Consider the following 14195-nt stretch of genomic DNA (forward strand, 5'->3'; position numbering starts at 1 on the left):
CTGTATGTATTTGTTTGGCATTGGTTTCCTACGACACAATCGACGGCGCCGTCATCGTCACATTTCCCACCGCTATTTCTTGTTTGCGCCGACGGCTGGTGCCGAATGCAACACAGTCGTCACCACCCGTCGTGCAGTGGGTAACTCACACACGAACAAGTGTGGGGGAAACCAGCATTGAAACGGGGGGAATATTGAGAGAGAAACAGCGAGAAAGCACAAAGTCCCAAATACAGCTCAAGGTTTCCCCTCCTTCTGTTGTTACATAGGACACATAGACGGAGGGGGAAAAGTGACGGCGTAGCATTGAATGAATCAAATTGTTGTTGTTCGTGAGAGACTTTAACCCGAAGGTCATTCGTCCCTTCTTCAAATGAATCAAAACAAAGCACAGCTGGTGCCTGCGATTATCACACCGCAACAAAATGAGCAGTTCAACTTGAATGTTGAAGCAGTTCAAAGCACGTGGATACAAAATGAAATAAAACATGCTTGTTGTGTGCTCAAATCAAAATGTCCGATGTTACTATAACTGAAACAAAATGACCGAAATGAATGTCCAATGTAACAATTGTTGAAACAGAACGACCTATATGATTTATCCTATGTACATATTTTTGATCAAAACGTCCTATCTGATGTTTTTATAGATTTCAGTGTAATTTCCAAATAAATTGACAAAATTTCATTTCATACGTTGAACTCTATTACACTGCTTCCCTCTACAAGCAACACAGTAGGGAAAAATTGTTTCATTTTGATACAGTTTCAAAATATATTTTCACAACCTTCAAGCTCGATTTACTCGAAATGTGTGAATTGTTAGATAGGCCGTTTTGAAAAGTTACGCGAGAAATAATCAAAGGGTTTGTTCACAAATTTTATAACGCCAAAAATGAACATTTTTGACACCCACCCACCCCCTCGTAACACGTTTTCAAATTTTGTATGAACTGTAACATCTTCAAGACATCCACCCACCCTCTTCAGCGTTATGATATATGTGAATGGGCCCAAATCCTAATCAAGTGTCTTCTTAAACCTATAATAAGTAGATGAAAAAACCGAATTTAGTACTATACCATTTAAATTCACTAGAGTTTGTATCCTTTGACAGGTACGCGTATTTCGACCTCAACTGTAAAGACCCAAACGCAATGATAGCGGAACGGCAACGGAAAGCGGTACCGGTTCGCCGGAATGAATTATAGCATGCTAGTCGACTCAGTGTTGGTTCACTTTCATTCATTGACAGCTCAGACGAGATGGTGTGATTCATGCTGGCGAACCGGTTCCGCATTCCGTTGCCGTTCCGCTATCATTGCGTTTGGGCCTTAAGGGTTCATTCAAATATTACACAACGCAAAATATGACAATTTTAGTCCCCCTCCCTCCCCCACGTTACAGCTCTTGAATGGAAAATTTTATATTTTTGTATGGACCTTAACACCGTGTAAGACCCCCTCCCTCCCCCTGTTGCGTTACGTAATATTTGAACGATCCCTAAGGCCGTCTTCAAGGCCCAAACGCAATGATAGCGGAACGGCAACGGAATGCGGAACCGGTTCGCCAGCGTGAACTACAACGAGCTTGTCGATTCAGTGTTGGTTCAATTTCATTCGTTGTCAGCTCAGTCGAGATGGTGTGATTCATACTGGCGAACCGGTTCCGCATTCCGTTGCCGTTCCGCTATCATTGCGTTTGGGCCTTCAGTGTCGTGTACTAGTTACTTTGCGTCAAAAAAATTACCGCTCACTGAACAACCGTTTGGGTAACCCTTCCCATTCTGACAGCGACCACGCCGTTACCAACCTTCCGACCCGTAAAAGTTTGGAAACTTCTGCGGCTGTGTGCGTGTGTTCCGCAGAATCAAAATCAAGTCCGACCGTTCCGCGGCCGTCTCCTTCAGTCGGACTAGAAAAGTGACATTTTCATTCATCTCTTCTTTCGTTCGGTTGCGCGATTTCAGGGGAGAGCGTAGAAAAGAAAAAAGTTTTATCACCGTGTGAAATTCCGTCGGAAAAAATAGTGCTAGCGTTCCGGAACCAGTTCGAAAACCAAACCCCAATAGGTGAGATTTGGTTGGCGGTGTTTTTGGATCGGTGGGGAGCTGTTTTCCGGGAGAAAAGTGGATTTTCTGGTGTGATTTCGGGCTCCTTGTGGAGTGTAATCAAGTGGAAGAAGAAGAAAACGGGGAACCCGCTTTTGGTGGTGTCTTGTGGGAAGAAGGCGAGAACCTTTTTTTTTCTCATCGACGTTTTCTCGTGTGTATTTTGCAGAAAGAACAGCACATACAAAACATGGCTGCCAGCACTAGCGGTGATAAAGCGGCGGATGATTCACTTTACCCGATCGCGGTGCTAATCGATGAACTCAAGAACGAGGATATCCAGGTGAGCACTAGTTAGGGATTGGGACTTGGTAGAATTGGGGACGGAAGCTGCCAGACGGCGTGACATAAGGAGAGGTCACGGTGGCACAGGTCAAGGTACTTCCGAGAGGCTGTGTGCCCGAAGTGCGTTTAGCGAGTGATGCTGATGATTTATTTATATTTTCTGAATTTGCTGCGCAGGACGAGGCATCGGTCGAATCGAACATCCGTCGTTTTCTCCGATTAGCTTTTGATTAGTTAAATTGGCTTTAATCACGCAATCCATTGTGTTTGCTTGAAATCGCATTTTACACAGCGCAGGGCTGATAGGGAGTCGGATCCTATCAGATTAGCACTTTTGATTCACTTGTTTTGTGCTATTGAGCTCATATTTGACATCAATACGTGTCGTATTAAAGTATTCCTTACTGTAGACTTTTAAAAAAACCCTCACCGCGCAGCGAATTCTTCATGGATTCAAATGATTTTTTGTCAGTATGCTGGCATATATATCTAGTTTCTGGAAGTGGACAGAAGAACGCGGAAATATTCCTGTGGTCGGAGCTATTCCGGTGGATCACTGGGTCAGGTCGGGTGAGAAGGGTACTGTGCATTTGTACCCCTGGAGGTAGGCAAATTTCAAGCCACAGATAATTTCCGGAATCGGTTATAATGTGGCCACTACATGACGGAATTTTAAGAAAATTGCATCAGTGTAAACCTTTTGAGAAACGATTGATTTGGATAACTATGTGTTTTGCATTTGATAAATCCTTACGATAAAGTGGCCAATTTGTAACTGAACATCTGTGCCAAGCTTATGGGAACGCATTTTAGTGCAACATTGTTTGATTTCTACTTTTCGAAAATTGAAACGGTAAAGTATCCAACAAATCTATAGTCGGTTATTCCGGGCATTACGTCCGAATGGCCACATCCAGTATATTTTAATCGGAGCAAAACTCTTCATTTATAATTTTGAATATCAGATATTAATGATTTATGCAAATTAGAATAATCATCATTGCAAATAAATAAAGGTAACTTGGCGTGTCCCAAAAAATAGCCCATTTTTACTCGACTTGATCCAGTCACCCACCGGAATAACTCCGGCCAAAGCAATATTTCTGAGTTCCTCTGTCCACTTCTAGAAACTAGATATGTGGGCCAGTGAACTGACAAAAGATCATTTAAATCCGTTAAGAATTCTCTGAGCGGGGAGGGTTTCAGTATTTTTGCTTTCACTCAGGCCTATACGGTTTAAGAGATGCATGTCTCTAAAGCCTCTATTTTAACCAAAATTTTCTCGAGTCACTATTTTCCCTTTGCATGAATTCTGATTGGAAATATTTAACCAGGAATTTCCGTATCGATTCTGCAGTAGAGTAATGCAAATTTTGAAATTTTGGCTCCCCTATGCTTAAACCATTTTTATTATGGTAAATAGTATCCTCCCAAAGTTTTAAGTGATTCGGAAGGAATTTGACTGTGCACACGCCATTTGAAGTTTATATGGAGATTACTATGGAAAAAGCCAACGTTTTGTGTTCAGCCCCCTATCTCGTCGTAATAATATTTTATGGAAAAGTGAACAAATTCTACTCATGTGAAATCCTTTCAGTTACAACTTTGATGGACGTCAGGATAAATTGCTATTCATAATCATAAAGTGGGTTTGCATTTTGCATGCTTAACCAACTTCTAGGCAAGCAACAGTGGTTGTTCTGGCGGAAAGAATAGATCCAGGACTGAACACAAAAGGTTTGCCTTTTCCATAGTAATTTCCATATAAACTTTAAATGGCGTGTGCACAACCAAATTTCTTTCAAATCACTTCAAATTTTGGGAGAATGATTTTTATCATAACTGACATCGTTCAAGCATAGGGGAGCATAAACTTCAAAATTTGCATCAGTCCCTTCCGCAGTCTTCTACCGATTTTTCTTGTACCGTTTTCTAAATAAATTCGATCATTATTAATTAAGTTCCTCTAGAAATTTCTCCAGCTTTTCATTCTTAAAGAGAGTGTCTACTCATTTACAGAAAATAAAATCCCAGATATTTCCTGGTTTTAAAATATAATACCAGATTCAATGAATTATTAAGATGACTAAAAAATTATAAAAATTTATGGCTCTTTCGGAGCTGATGGTCAAGTATGTGTATAATGTCTAATTTACAAACCTTACGAGCGGTCAACTGGAACAGCAGGTCTGTAGCAAACAAGAAAGTGGAGTTCTTAGATTTCCTCGATCGGTTCCACATCGATGTTGGTATTGTCACCGAGACCTGGCTACGCCCTACGTCGTCGTTTGTCCATCCGAGGTACAACTGTATTCGATTCGATGGACTCCCCAGTGAAAACGAGGTGTCCTAATCGCCGTCCGGCGAGATATCAAGTTTGTCGCGCTGAATATATCCACAAAATCTATGGAATGTACCGGCATATCCATACCTACGGAAAACGGTATCAACGTTCGCTTTATTGCGGCCTATTTTGCGGTTCTTGCTCCCGCATCGGTCGATTGGAACCAATACCGCATCGACTTGAGGAACATGATGAGGAGTAACGAGCCGTTGTTTGTGGTTGGTGATTTGAAGAGACACCGGAAATGGAATTGCATAAAGGCTAACAAAGCAGGAAACATTCTTCAAAGCGAGGTAGCGCAGTGTAACTTGCATATACACTATCCAGACATTTACTTTTCACCCTACCGGTCGAGGCAGACCATCAACTCTAGATCTTGTCGTGTCCAATAATATGGTTTACATGACCAAACCAATAGCTCACAACGAGTTGTCGTCGGACCATCTGCCAGTCACATTCGATATTCACCTCAACACCGAGCCAACCGAATCCGTGAAATCAATATGGTGCTACAAACGTGCTGACTGGTCAAAGTTTCTGTTGAAGTACAATCGATCATAGCAACCTTCTGATATTGAATGTAAGAGATCCTGAAAATAAATTTATTCATTCCTTTGTCAACCACCATCCAGTAAAGAAGTCTTTCATTTTCACTCTGCTAAAAGTTTTTGGGCCCAGAACAACCCAAACCAAGAAGATTCTCGAAGCCAGTTAAAATCCGGTACGATGGGAGACGACGAGTTCCTCAAGATCAAGCCTTTCGACGGTACGGGTTTCAACAATTGGAGGTTCCGAATGTTGGCATTCCTGGAGCAGTTGGAAATCGCGCACTGTGTCGAGAAGGCAGCGGAGGAGGAAGACTTCTGGGAAATCCCGGAAACGGATACGGCGGCTGTCAAGAAGGGGAAGGAGGAAAAGAAGGCGAACCGGAAGAAGCAGGACAACAAGTGTCGTTCGGTCATGATTGGTGCGGTCGCGGATAGTCACCTGGAGTATATCAAGGACAAGAAGAGTCCGATGGAAATCTGGAACGGGCTGCATGAGGTTTTCGAGCGGAAGAGCTTGACGAATCGTTTCATGTTGAAGCGCAAACTGTTGGAGATGAAGCACGATGAGCGTTCGAGTCTGGAATCCCACTTTCTTCGCTTCGATCCGGGAGCTGAAGTCAACCGGTGCGAAAATGGACGAGGAAGACATTGTGTGCCGCCTGATGCTCACTATGCCGGTTTCGTACGAGTCGGTGAACACGGCAATGGAGGCGGTTTCAGAGAAGCTAATTCTGGAATTCGTGAAAGGGAAGTATTTGGACGTTGAATCGAAGCGAAAGGGAAGAAACTCGTCGGCCAATCAAGAATCGGACATCGTTGCGTTTGCTGGTAAGTCCGGAGGAAAGTGCCGTCTTAAGTGCTTCGGCTGTGGCAAATTCGGCCACAAGCGAGCCGATTGTCCTGAAACTGAACTGCGTCAAGAGCAGGGTCGGAACCACGAGAAGAAGAAATCTACGAAGGTCAGTGCTGCTGCAAAAACTGTGTCGTTTGTTGCCGGGTCCGGGTCAGCTTCGGATGAGAAATCGCGGAGCTGGTACCTGGATAGCGGGGCTTCAGAGCACATGGCGAATCAACGAGAACTGTTCCAAAATCTGGAGGTGCTGGAAGAGCCCGTCTGGATTGCGACAGCGAAGAAAGGTGTCAACCTGGTCGCTAGGCAACGTGGAGAAATCAACGTGTACTCGACTGTCGATGGTAAGCACATCCATGTGCGTATGGAAAACGTTCTTTTCGATCCAGAGCTGACGCTGAATCTGATGTCCCTGCGTCGACTGGAAAGTTCGGGAAAGAAAGTGATTTTCCACAAAGGCAAGGTAGTCGTTGAAGATGCCGATCAAGATGTCGTAGCAACCGGCAAGCAAGTTGGTGTGCTATATGCGATGGACTTCCAGTACCTAGCAACGCCAAACAGTGCTATGGTAACAGGAAAGGTAACCAAGGAGCTGGACTTGTGGCATCAACGCTATGGTCACCTTGGCAACGGAAACCTGATTAAGCTTATCAACCGAAAAGCCTGGATGTTCGGAGTCGATGGTTTGCGAACCATGTCTTGCTGGCAAACAAACTCGAGAATCGTTCGTCAGCCGTGAGGGAAAGCGGACAACCCGTCCGTTGGAGCTGGTGCATAGCGACGTCTGTGGTCCCATCTCGCCTGTGTCGTGGGACGGCATGCAATATTTCATCACCTTCACGGACGACTTCACCCACTTAACGGTCGTCTACCTGATGAAGTCGAAGGATGAAGCGCTGGAGTGTCTGAAGACGTACGGGGCTATGGCAACGGAACATTTCCAAACTAGGATGTCTCGTCTTCGCTGCGACAACGGTGGCGAATACAGTAGCAAGCAAATGAAGATGTTCTGTCGGCAACGAGGTATCCAGTTGGAGATGACGGTTCCGTACACACCGGAACAGAATGGGCTGAGCGAACGGATGAATCGAACCATCGTCGAGAAGGTACGGGCAATGCTGGCTGGAAGCAATGTTACGAAGCGCCTGTGGGGCGAAGCAGTATATGCAGCGGCGTACCTAATCAACCGCAGTCCGACTGTTGCTGTGGATGGTCATCGCACTCCCTATGAAGTCTGGAATGGAAGAAAGCCAAACGTGAGTAACCTTCGAATTTTTGGTGCAGAATGTTTCGTCCATGTCCCGAAGCAGAAGCGGAAGAAGTTGGATATGAAGTCCGAAAAGGCGACCTTCGTGGGCTACGCACCGAATGGATACCGTGTTTGGAACGGAAAGAAGGTATTTGTGGCTCGAGACATCGTGTTCAACGAAGGCAAGACTAGCAACAGTCAATCGGACGACAGCAAGAATGGCGAAGATGAAGAGCTGATTGTGAACCAAGATCCAATCGTCGGTGAGGAAGGAAATCAAGATTTGCCTGAGATCAACGATGAGCACGAAGCTACCGACAATGAAGAACTGAATGAAACGTTGCTTGATGAAGCTGCTGGCGGTAATCCTGATGAAAATAAGGTACGTAGAAGCGGTAGAATTCGTGCACCTCCTATCTGGCACGAAGACTACAATATTTCGGCGTTCGCTTTGAGTGCCGAGGAGTACGTGGACAACATTCCAAGCGACATAGCGGAGTTGAAGAAGCGTGACGACTGGCCGCTGTGGAAGGAGGCAATCGAAGCTGAACTAGCATCCCTGGAGAAGAACCGTACGTGGAGCTTGACGGAGCTGCCTGCTGGGCGTCGACCTGTAGGCAATAAATGGGTATTCACTATTAAGCAAGACGGTGAAGGCAAGATCGACCGATACGAAGCCCGACTTGTTGCGAAGGGCTTCACGCAGACGAAGGGCTTCGACTATTCGGAAACGTATTCCCCTGTGGCGAAGATGACGACGTTGAGGATTCTGTTGGCACTGGCGAACCAGCGAGACCTGCACGTGCATCAAATGGACGTGGAGACCGCGTTCCTGAACGGCGAACTGACTGAGGAAATTTATATGCGGCAACCATCAGGCTTTGAGGCGGGAAACGATCTGGTCTGCAAGCTCAACAAGGCGATTTATGGACTGTAGCAGGCACACGTTCCACACGTTCATTACGAGCATCGGATTCCAACGAAGTCAGCATGATCAGTGTCTTTACCATTGGTCGAAGGGAGAGGCAGTCGTTTACATCGTTATATACGTAGACGACATCCTGATTGCTGGGAATTCGATTCTGGCGATCAAACATTTGAAGCAAAAGCTGTCAAGAGAGTTCGAGATGAAAGACCTGGCCGAGGTGCGGTGCTTTCTTGGACTGAATATCAACCGAAACAGAGCCGACGGCGTTATGACGATCGACCAGAAGCAGTACGTGATGAAGATTCTGCAGCGTTTTGGGATGGAGGATTGTAGGCCGTCTGCTATTCCCATGGACCCTCATCTGAAGCTGCTCAAGTGTGAAGATCCGACGCGGTTCACGACGAAGCCTTACAAGGAGTTGATTGGGTGCTTGATATACCTGATGATCACATCGAGGCTTGATATCTGCGCGGCGGTAAGCTATTTTGCGAGTTTCCAATGTTGTGCCACTGAAGAACACTGGGCTCATCTGAAGCGGATTTTGAAGTACCTGCGAGCTACTGTCGACTACAACTTGGTTTTCCGGAGGTCGATGGAGTCGGAAACACTTTCCGTATATGCCGATGCGGACTGGGGTAATAATCTGGACGACCGGCGCTCCGTCTCGGGGTACGTAGTGAAGCTGCATGGAGCAACGATCTCGTGGGCAACCAGAAAGCAGACATCGGTGACGTTGTCGACGACTGAGGCGGAGTTCATGGCTCTTTGCCAAGCAAGCTGCGAAACGATGTGGGTGGTGAACCTCTTAAAGATGCTTGATGTGGAAGTTGCCTTACCGGTGACTATCTATGAGGACAACCAGCCATGCATTGCCATCTGTAAAGAACCGAGAAAGCATAGAAGGATGAAGCATATCGATATCCAGTACTTTTTCCTGCGAGACCTGATCCAAGAGAAGAAGATTAAATTACAGTATCAGCCAACCGAGGACCAACTAGCGGATCTGATGACGAAAGGCCTTCCTGCCCCGAGATTCTGTAAACTGCGAACGATGCTGGGATTGATCAATTGAGGCGGGATGTTGAAGTACAATCGATCATAGCAACCTTCTGATATTGAATGTAAGAGATCCTGAAAATAAATTTATTCATTCCTTTGTCAACCACCAACCAGTAAAGGTGTCTTTCATTTTCACTCTGCTAAAAGTTTCAACGCGTAGTTAATTCGAAGTTGTACCTGCTAGACCCCTGCTATGTTGCTCTAAATAGCGTAGCTGACATCGACCGAGCGATAGATCAGCTTACACAAACACTGTTGGAAGCTGAGAACGTTGCAGTTCCCCTAGTCAACATCTGCGCTTATGACACACCGACTGTTCCTGAGAGCACTCAATTGCTTATCGCACTACGAAACCGCCGGCGTCGCCAGTGGATGCGGACAAGAGATTCCATCTTCAAGCAAATTGTGCATTCGCACAACTCTAGAACCGTTGAGGAATGTAACCAGGCTCGATTTCGCAAATTCAGAAAAACTGCAAACGATGGAACATGGAAGCAACCAACTGTGGAAAATAAATAAAGCATTGCGGAATAACTACAGCCCGCCACTACGTGATAATACAACAATTGTTGCATCTCCAGCATTGAAGGCTAAAGTGCTTGCTGATTGTTTCTCTAAAATCCATTCGAACTCTATGGAAAGTGATCCACTAACCACAGAAGACGTAAATCGAACTCTGGAATTCCTAGACCAAGCTGATCCAAAGGCAAATTCGCAAAAAAAAACAAGAGAGCCCTAGGTCAAGATCAGATAAGGAATGTTATGCTGAAAAATCTTCCTCGGAAAGGCATTGTCCTATTGGCTAGGCTGTTCTCGGCATGCCTGAAATTATATCACTTCCCATCTCGTTGGGTTTCTGAAAGGAAACAAATACCCTACGGCGTCACTCAAGGAGCAGTACTTAGTCCGATTCTATATAACATATTCACAGCGAATATGGTTATGATAGCGGATGTCCAGTATTATCTGTTTGCCGAAGACAGAGACTTTGTGGCATCTCATCGAGACGCATCAGTAGTAGTGGAAAAACTACAACAAGCTCAACACTCACTGAAAGCGTACCTGTGGCAGTGGAAAATTGAAGCCAATGCAAGCAAAATTTTTGGAGCCGGCCTTCTGATACCTGAAGCTAATTCTGTACAAAACTGTGTTTCGACCAACTTTAACCTACGCTCTCCAAGCATGGCACATTTGTGCCCAATCTCATCGCACATAGATTCAACGAAAACAGAATCGAGTTCTCAAAATGATGATGAAGTTGGACTACTTGCACCCCACTGATGATCTGCATGAGCAAGCTGGTATTGCACTAATCAACGATTGGTTCTTCTCCCCAAATTCCTCATTGGATGTAGAACTTCGAAAAACCCCTTGCTAGGAGAACTGGTAGAGTAGAGCTGTGATATAGTTTTTTTTTTCATTAGATTCATCCCTTTTTTCCTCTAACTGTCACTTACCTATTGCAATTACGTAGGTTTTTTCTTCCTAAATTTTCCTTCCTAAAGATTGACTACCATTAAAGAACTTAAATGTCAGTATATTTTGCTTAGTTTCTACGTCACTGCTGTTAGGTCAACCCATCTCAGTCAAAAACTAAATGTAACACAAATTGTAAACTGTCTAAGATCTCAACAAAACTTTAAGTAAGTAAGCAATAGAATAAACCAGTTATTCCCAAACTGTGCGCCGCGGCTTCCTGGTGCGGCGTAGCATTTCTTCAAGTGCGGCGAAATTTGAATCATAACTAACTTAAGAAACTAAAACTTTCAAAAAATCTGTGCTGTCAAATAATTATAATTGTCTCATTGAACACTCATTAACAAGAATATTTGAGCTTCAAAACACGTTCCTGGTTAAGAAAATGCTATTGGCTATTCGGCCTCAATGGAAATTGATCCTCAATATCAGCTTCTATACTCGAATAGCCTAGATAGCCGTGTAGTGTCGGTAGCCGATTGCAACAAGGCTAGAAATAACACTACGGATTGTCTGTTCTGGTGGTATAAATCCTTCATATAGGTGGCCCCTAATTCATGGTGTCATGTGGCTAAAAGCATATCGTGCCTAGGAATGAATCAAAAGACACCTAACCGTGAACGGTGCCTGTGGATGGCGCAGTTGACCTTGTACTTCTCCGAAATAATCAGCTACTCATATTTAGCCTCAAATCAGAGGCTTGATACGAGTGGGAGCATGTTAATGTAATATGAATCGAATATAAATTATCCAAGTGCACCTTCATCATGCAAGGGGCGCATCGGCAGTGTTCAGCAGAAGGTTCACCGAGGGAAATATCAATGTAGGACTAACTCAAGAGCCCAGGGTAAATAATGGTAGGGTACTTGGTTGCCCTTCGAGCAGTTGTAGAGTTTTGTACGACGAAACTCAGTACAAACCACGAACAGCTATTCTTGTAGAAAGAGACACAAAATTCGTCCCAATTACAGAATTCATCCGTAGAGACATTGTTGCGATCAAAGTAGAGGTGGTTATTCTATCCGGGGAAAAACAGAGGTATGCATTGCTTCTGCTTACTTTCCTGGAGATGTTGAAGGTGTGCCTCCATTTTCTGTCGTTCATTTTGTCAACTACTGTAAGAAAATAAATGCCCAATTTATAATGGGGTGCGATGCAAATGCCCATCATACAATTTGGAGCAACACCGATACTAATAAAACAGGAGAGAATCTTTTAAAATACATGTCGTCTAACAACATAGACATATGTAATAGAGGGGATTGTTCTACTTTTGTAAACTCTATCCGACAAGTGTTTCTTGATCTTACGATCTGTAGCGACCTGCTATCGGAGAAGATTGTGAAGTAGCATGTTTCTGATGAAGAATCATTGTCAGAACATGAACAAATCGGGTTCGATTTCAAAGCTGGATCAGAAAACAGAAAACCAATTGCAGGGTGTCGACTACCTGGAAAAACCTGGAAAGTCAGGGAATGTCAGGGAATTCGATTTTTGACCTGGAAAGTCAGGGAATTTCACTAAAGGTCAGGGAAAAATATTTAATACTACAACATCAAACAAGTTGATTGAGAAGACTTATACTTATTCTTAGAATCCAAAATTTTATGCAATGAAAAGCATCAACTGTGCTCTCTGAACAATTTCTTCAAAGTTGGCGTAGCTTACTTTATTAATATTTAGTTCTAAAGTTTGCTAGATCAAATCGTTGTCTTCTCTTCAAAATATTGAGGAAAAAATGGAATTCACTTCATCAAATCATGTGAATCTTCAAAAGTTTGCCCAAAATATCCAAGTTAACCGATAATACGAAATATAGAGAACAACCAATGAAGATTCTCGTATTTAGGTGAAGATGAAAACCGTATCTCAAAATTTCAAGAGCACAAATCTGCAAGACCTAATTCCTGATTTTTTATCATGTCGTTTCTGGAATCAATAAAGATAATGCCGCAAAGTGCTGTTATATTGATTTTTGTCTATTTTGCTATCTATTTCAATTATGATTTTTCCTTTTCAATTTTCCAGGATTTCATGAAAATATCGTGAATTCCAAGCGTTACTTCAGGATTTTATTCAGGAGATTACTTACAGATATGTCCAGTTTGTTTTTTGTTCTGAGAATATACAGGAAATTCTCCAAAAATTATGAAGATCATATCTATGATTTGTGAATCCATAAAAACCATGGAAGTAGAAGTTTCAGGAATTTAGTTTGAAGGAATCTGCTCGATAATTCTTTGATAGTTTGTGTGATTACTTGGAAGGTTAGTAGGACATCTTCCCGTAGATGGGCTAGATCGAGCTCGAAACCGGTCGAATAAAAAGGTAAATTTAAATCCTTTTTTAATTGTTTGTAAGAACAATATGTGTTATGTCCGTTCTCGTGTCGCGTTCTGTGAGCGTACATGAAGTTCTTACGTTAGCATAAACCCCCGAAAAGAGTACTTGGAAGATACTCATTGAATACTCATTCTTAGTGCAGTTCAATCGAGGATTGTTGGAGGCACGACACATTAAAACGAACATCTGAAAACTTATTATTATCGCGTTATTCAATTCCAGAATTCATTCCGTTAAAAATATTTAGATAAATTTCTGGGGAAAACGATTGCTTGAATTCAAAAAATCACATACATAATAACACAATAAAAGGTGTCTATGTGATCCCTAAACATTTTTTGAAGTATTTCTGTATTATCCCTATGGATTCTAAATTAATATCTAGGTTTACAATCATGACTAAAATAAATTCTTCAATATTTTTTAGAGATTTCTGTAGGTGAATTGCGGTGAACAATTTCTTCAAAGAGAGAAAACTGTCTTCCATTATTCACCAGCAAGAAATTTTTTTTTCTCTTCAAAGAAAATACGCGCCGGAATTCGCCTACTGGAGGTGTAATTATAAAATTGTTAAACTAGTTGAAAATCTTTGGACTAGTTTATGGAGGAATAACGTAAGAGTTCCTAAACCATAATTCTTTGTGATATTAAATTAATTGGATAAAACATTTGAGGAGGTTCTGGGATAAATATTAGAGGAGTTCCTGGAGAAAGAAGTATTGGAGGAATACTTGGAAAAAATACATTTAAGAATTTGAATTGGAATTTCTTAGATTTTTTGTTGAATTCCTTGACGAATTTTTCAAAGAAAGTTCTTTGACAATGGCTGTAATTTTACCTAAAAAAGAAGCAGCCACATTTCAGGAAGAAAGTCCTTTCAATAAAAAAACATAGTAATGATCTTAATAGAGTGATGTCTTATGTATGAAAAATGGTATAATCAGCTTGCGGAAGGTGTCCAAAATTGTCCTTTATGCCTGAAACTTGTGAAATTTTATCTGAG

The 14195-nt window shown here is 42.8% G+C and overlaps 1 protein-coding gene across 1 annotated transcript in view; it reads left to right on the forward strand.

Moving 5' to 3' along the window:
- Nucleotides 1–1911: 1911 nt before the first annotated feature.
- The window catches only part of LOC5568618 (serine/threonine-protein phosphatase PP2A 65 kDa regulatory subunit), a 39017-nt gene continuing 26733 nt past the window's right edge, over nucleotides 1912–14195 (forward strand). The window contains exons 1-2 of the mRNA XM_001652402.2: nucleotides 1912–2071; nucleotides 2280–2393. Of these exons, the coding sequence (XP_001652452.1) occupies nucleotides 2301–2393 (93 nt within the window). The 5' untranslated portion in view covers nucleotides 1912–2071; nucleotides 2280–2300. The remainder of the gene's footprint in view (nucleotides 2072–2279; nucleotides 2394–14195) is intronic.

The sequence above is a fragment of the Aedes aegypti genome, chromosome 2 (genome assembly GCF_002204515.2).
Source record: "Aedes aegypti strain LVP_AGWG chromosome 2, AaegL5.0 Primary Assembly, whole genome shotgun sequence".
Classification (NCBI taxonomy): domain Eukaryota; kingdom Metazoa; phylum Arthropoda; class Insecta; order Diptera; family Culicidae; genus Aedes; species Aedes aegypti.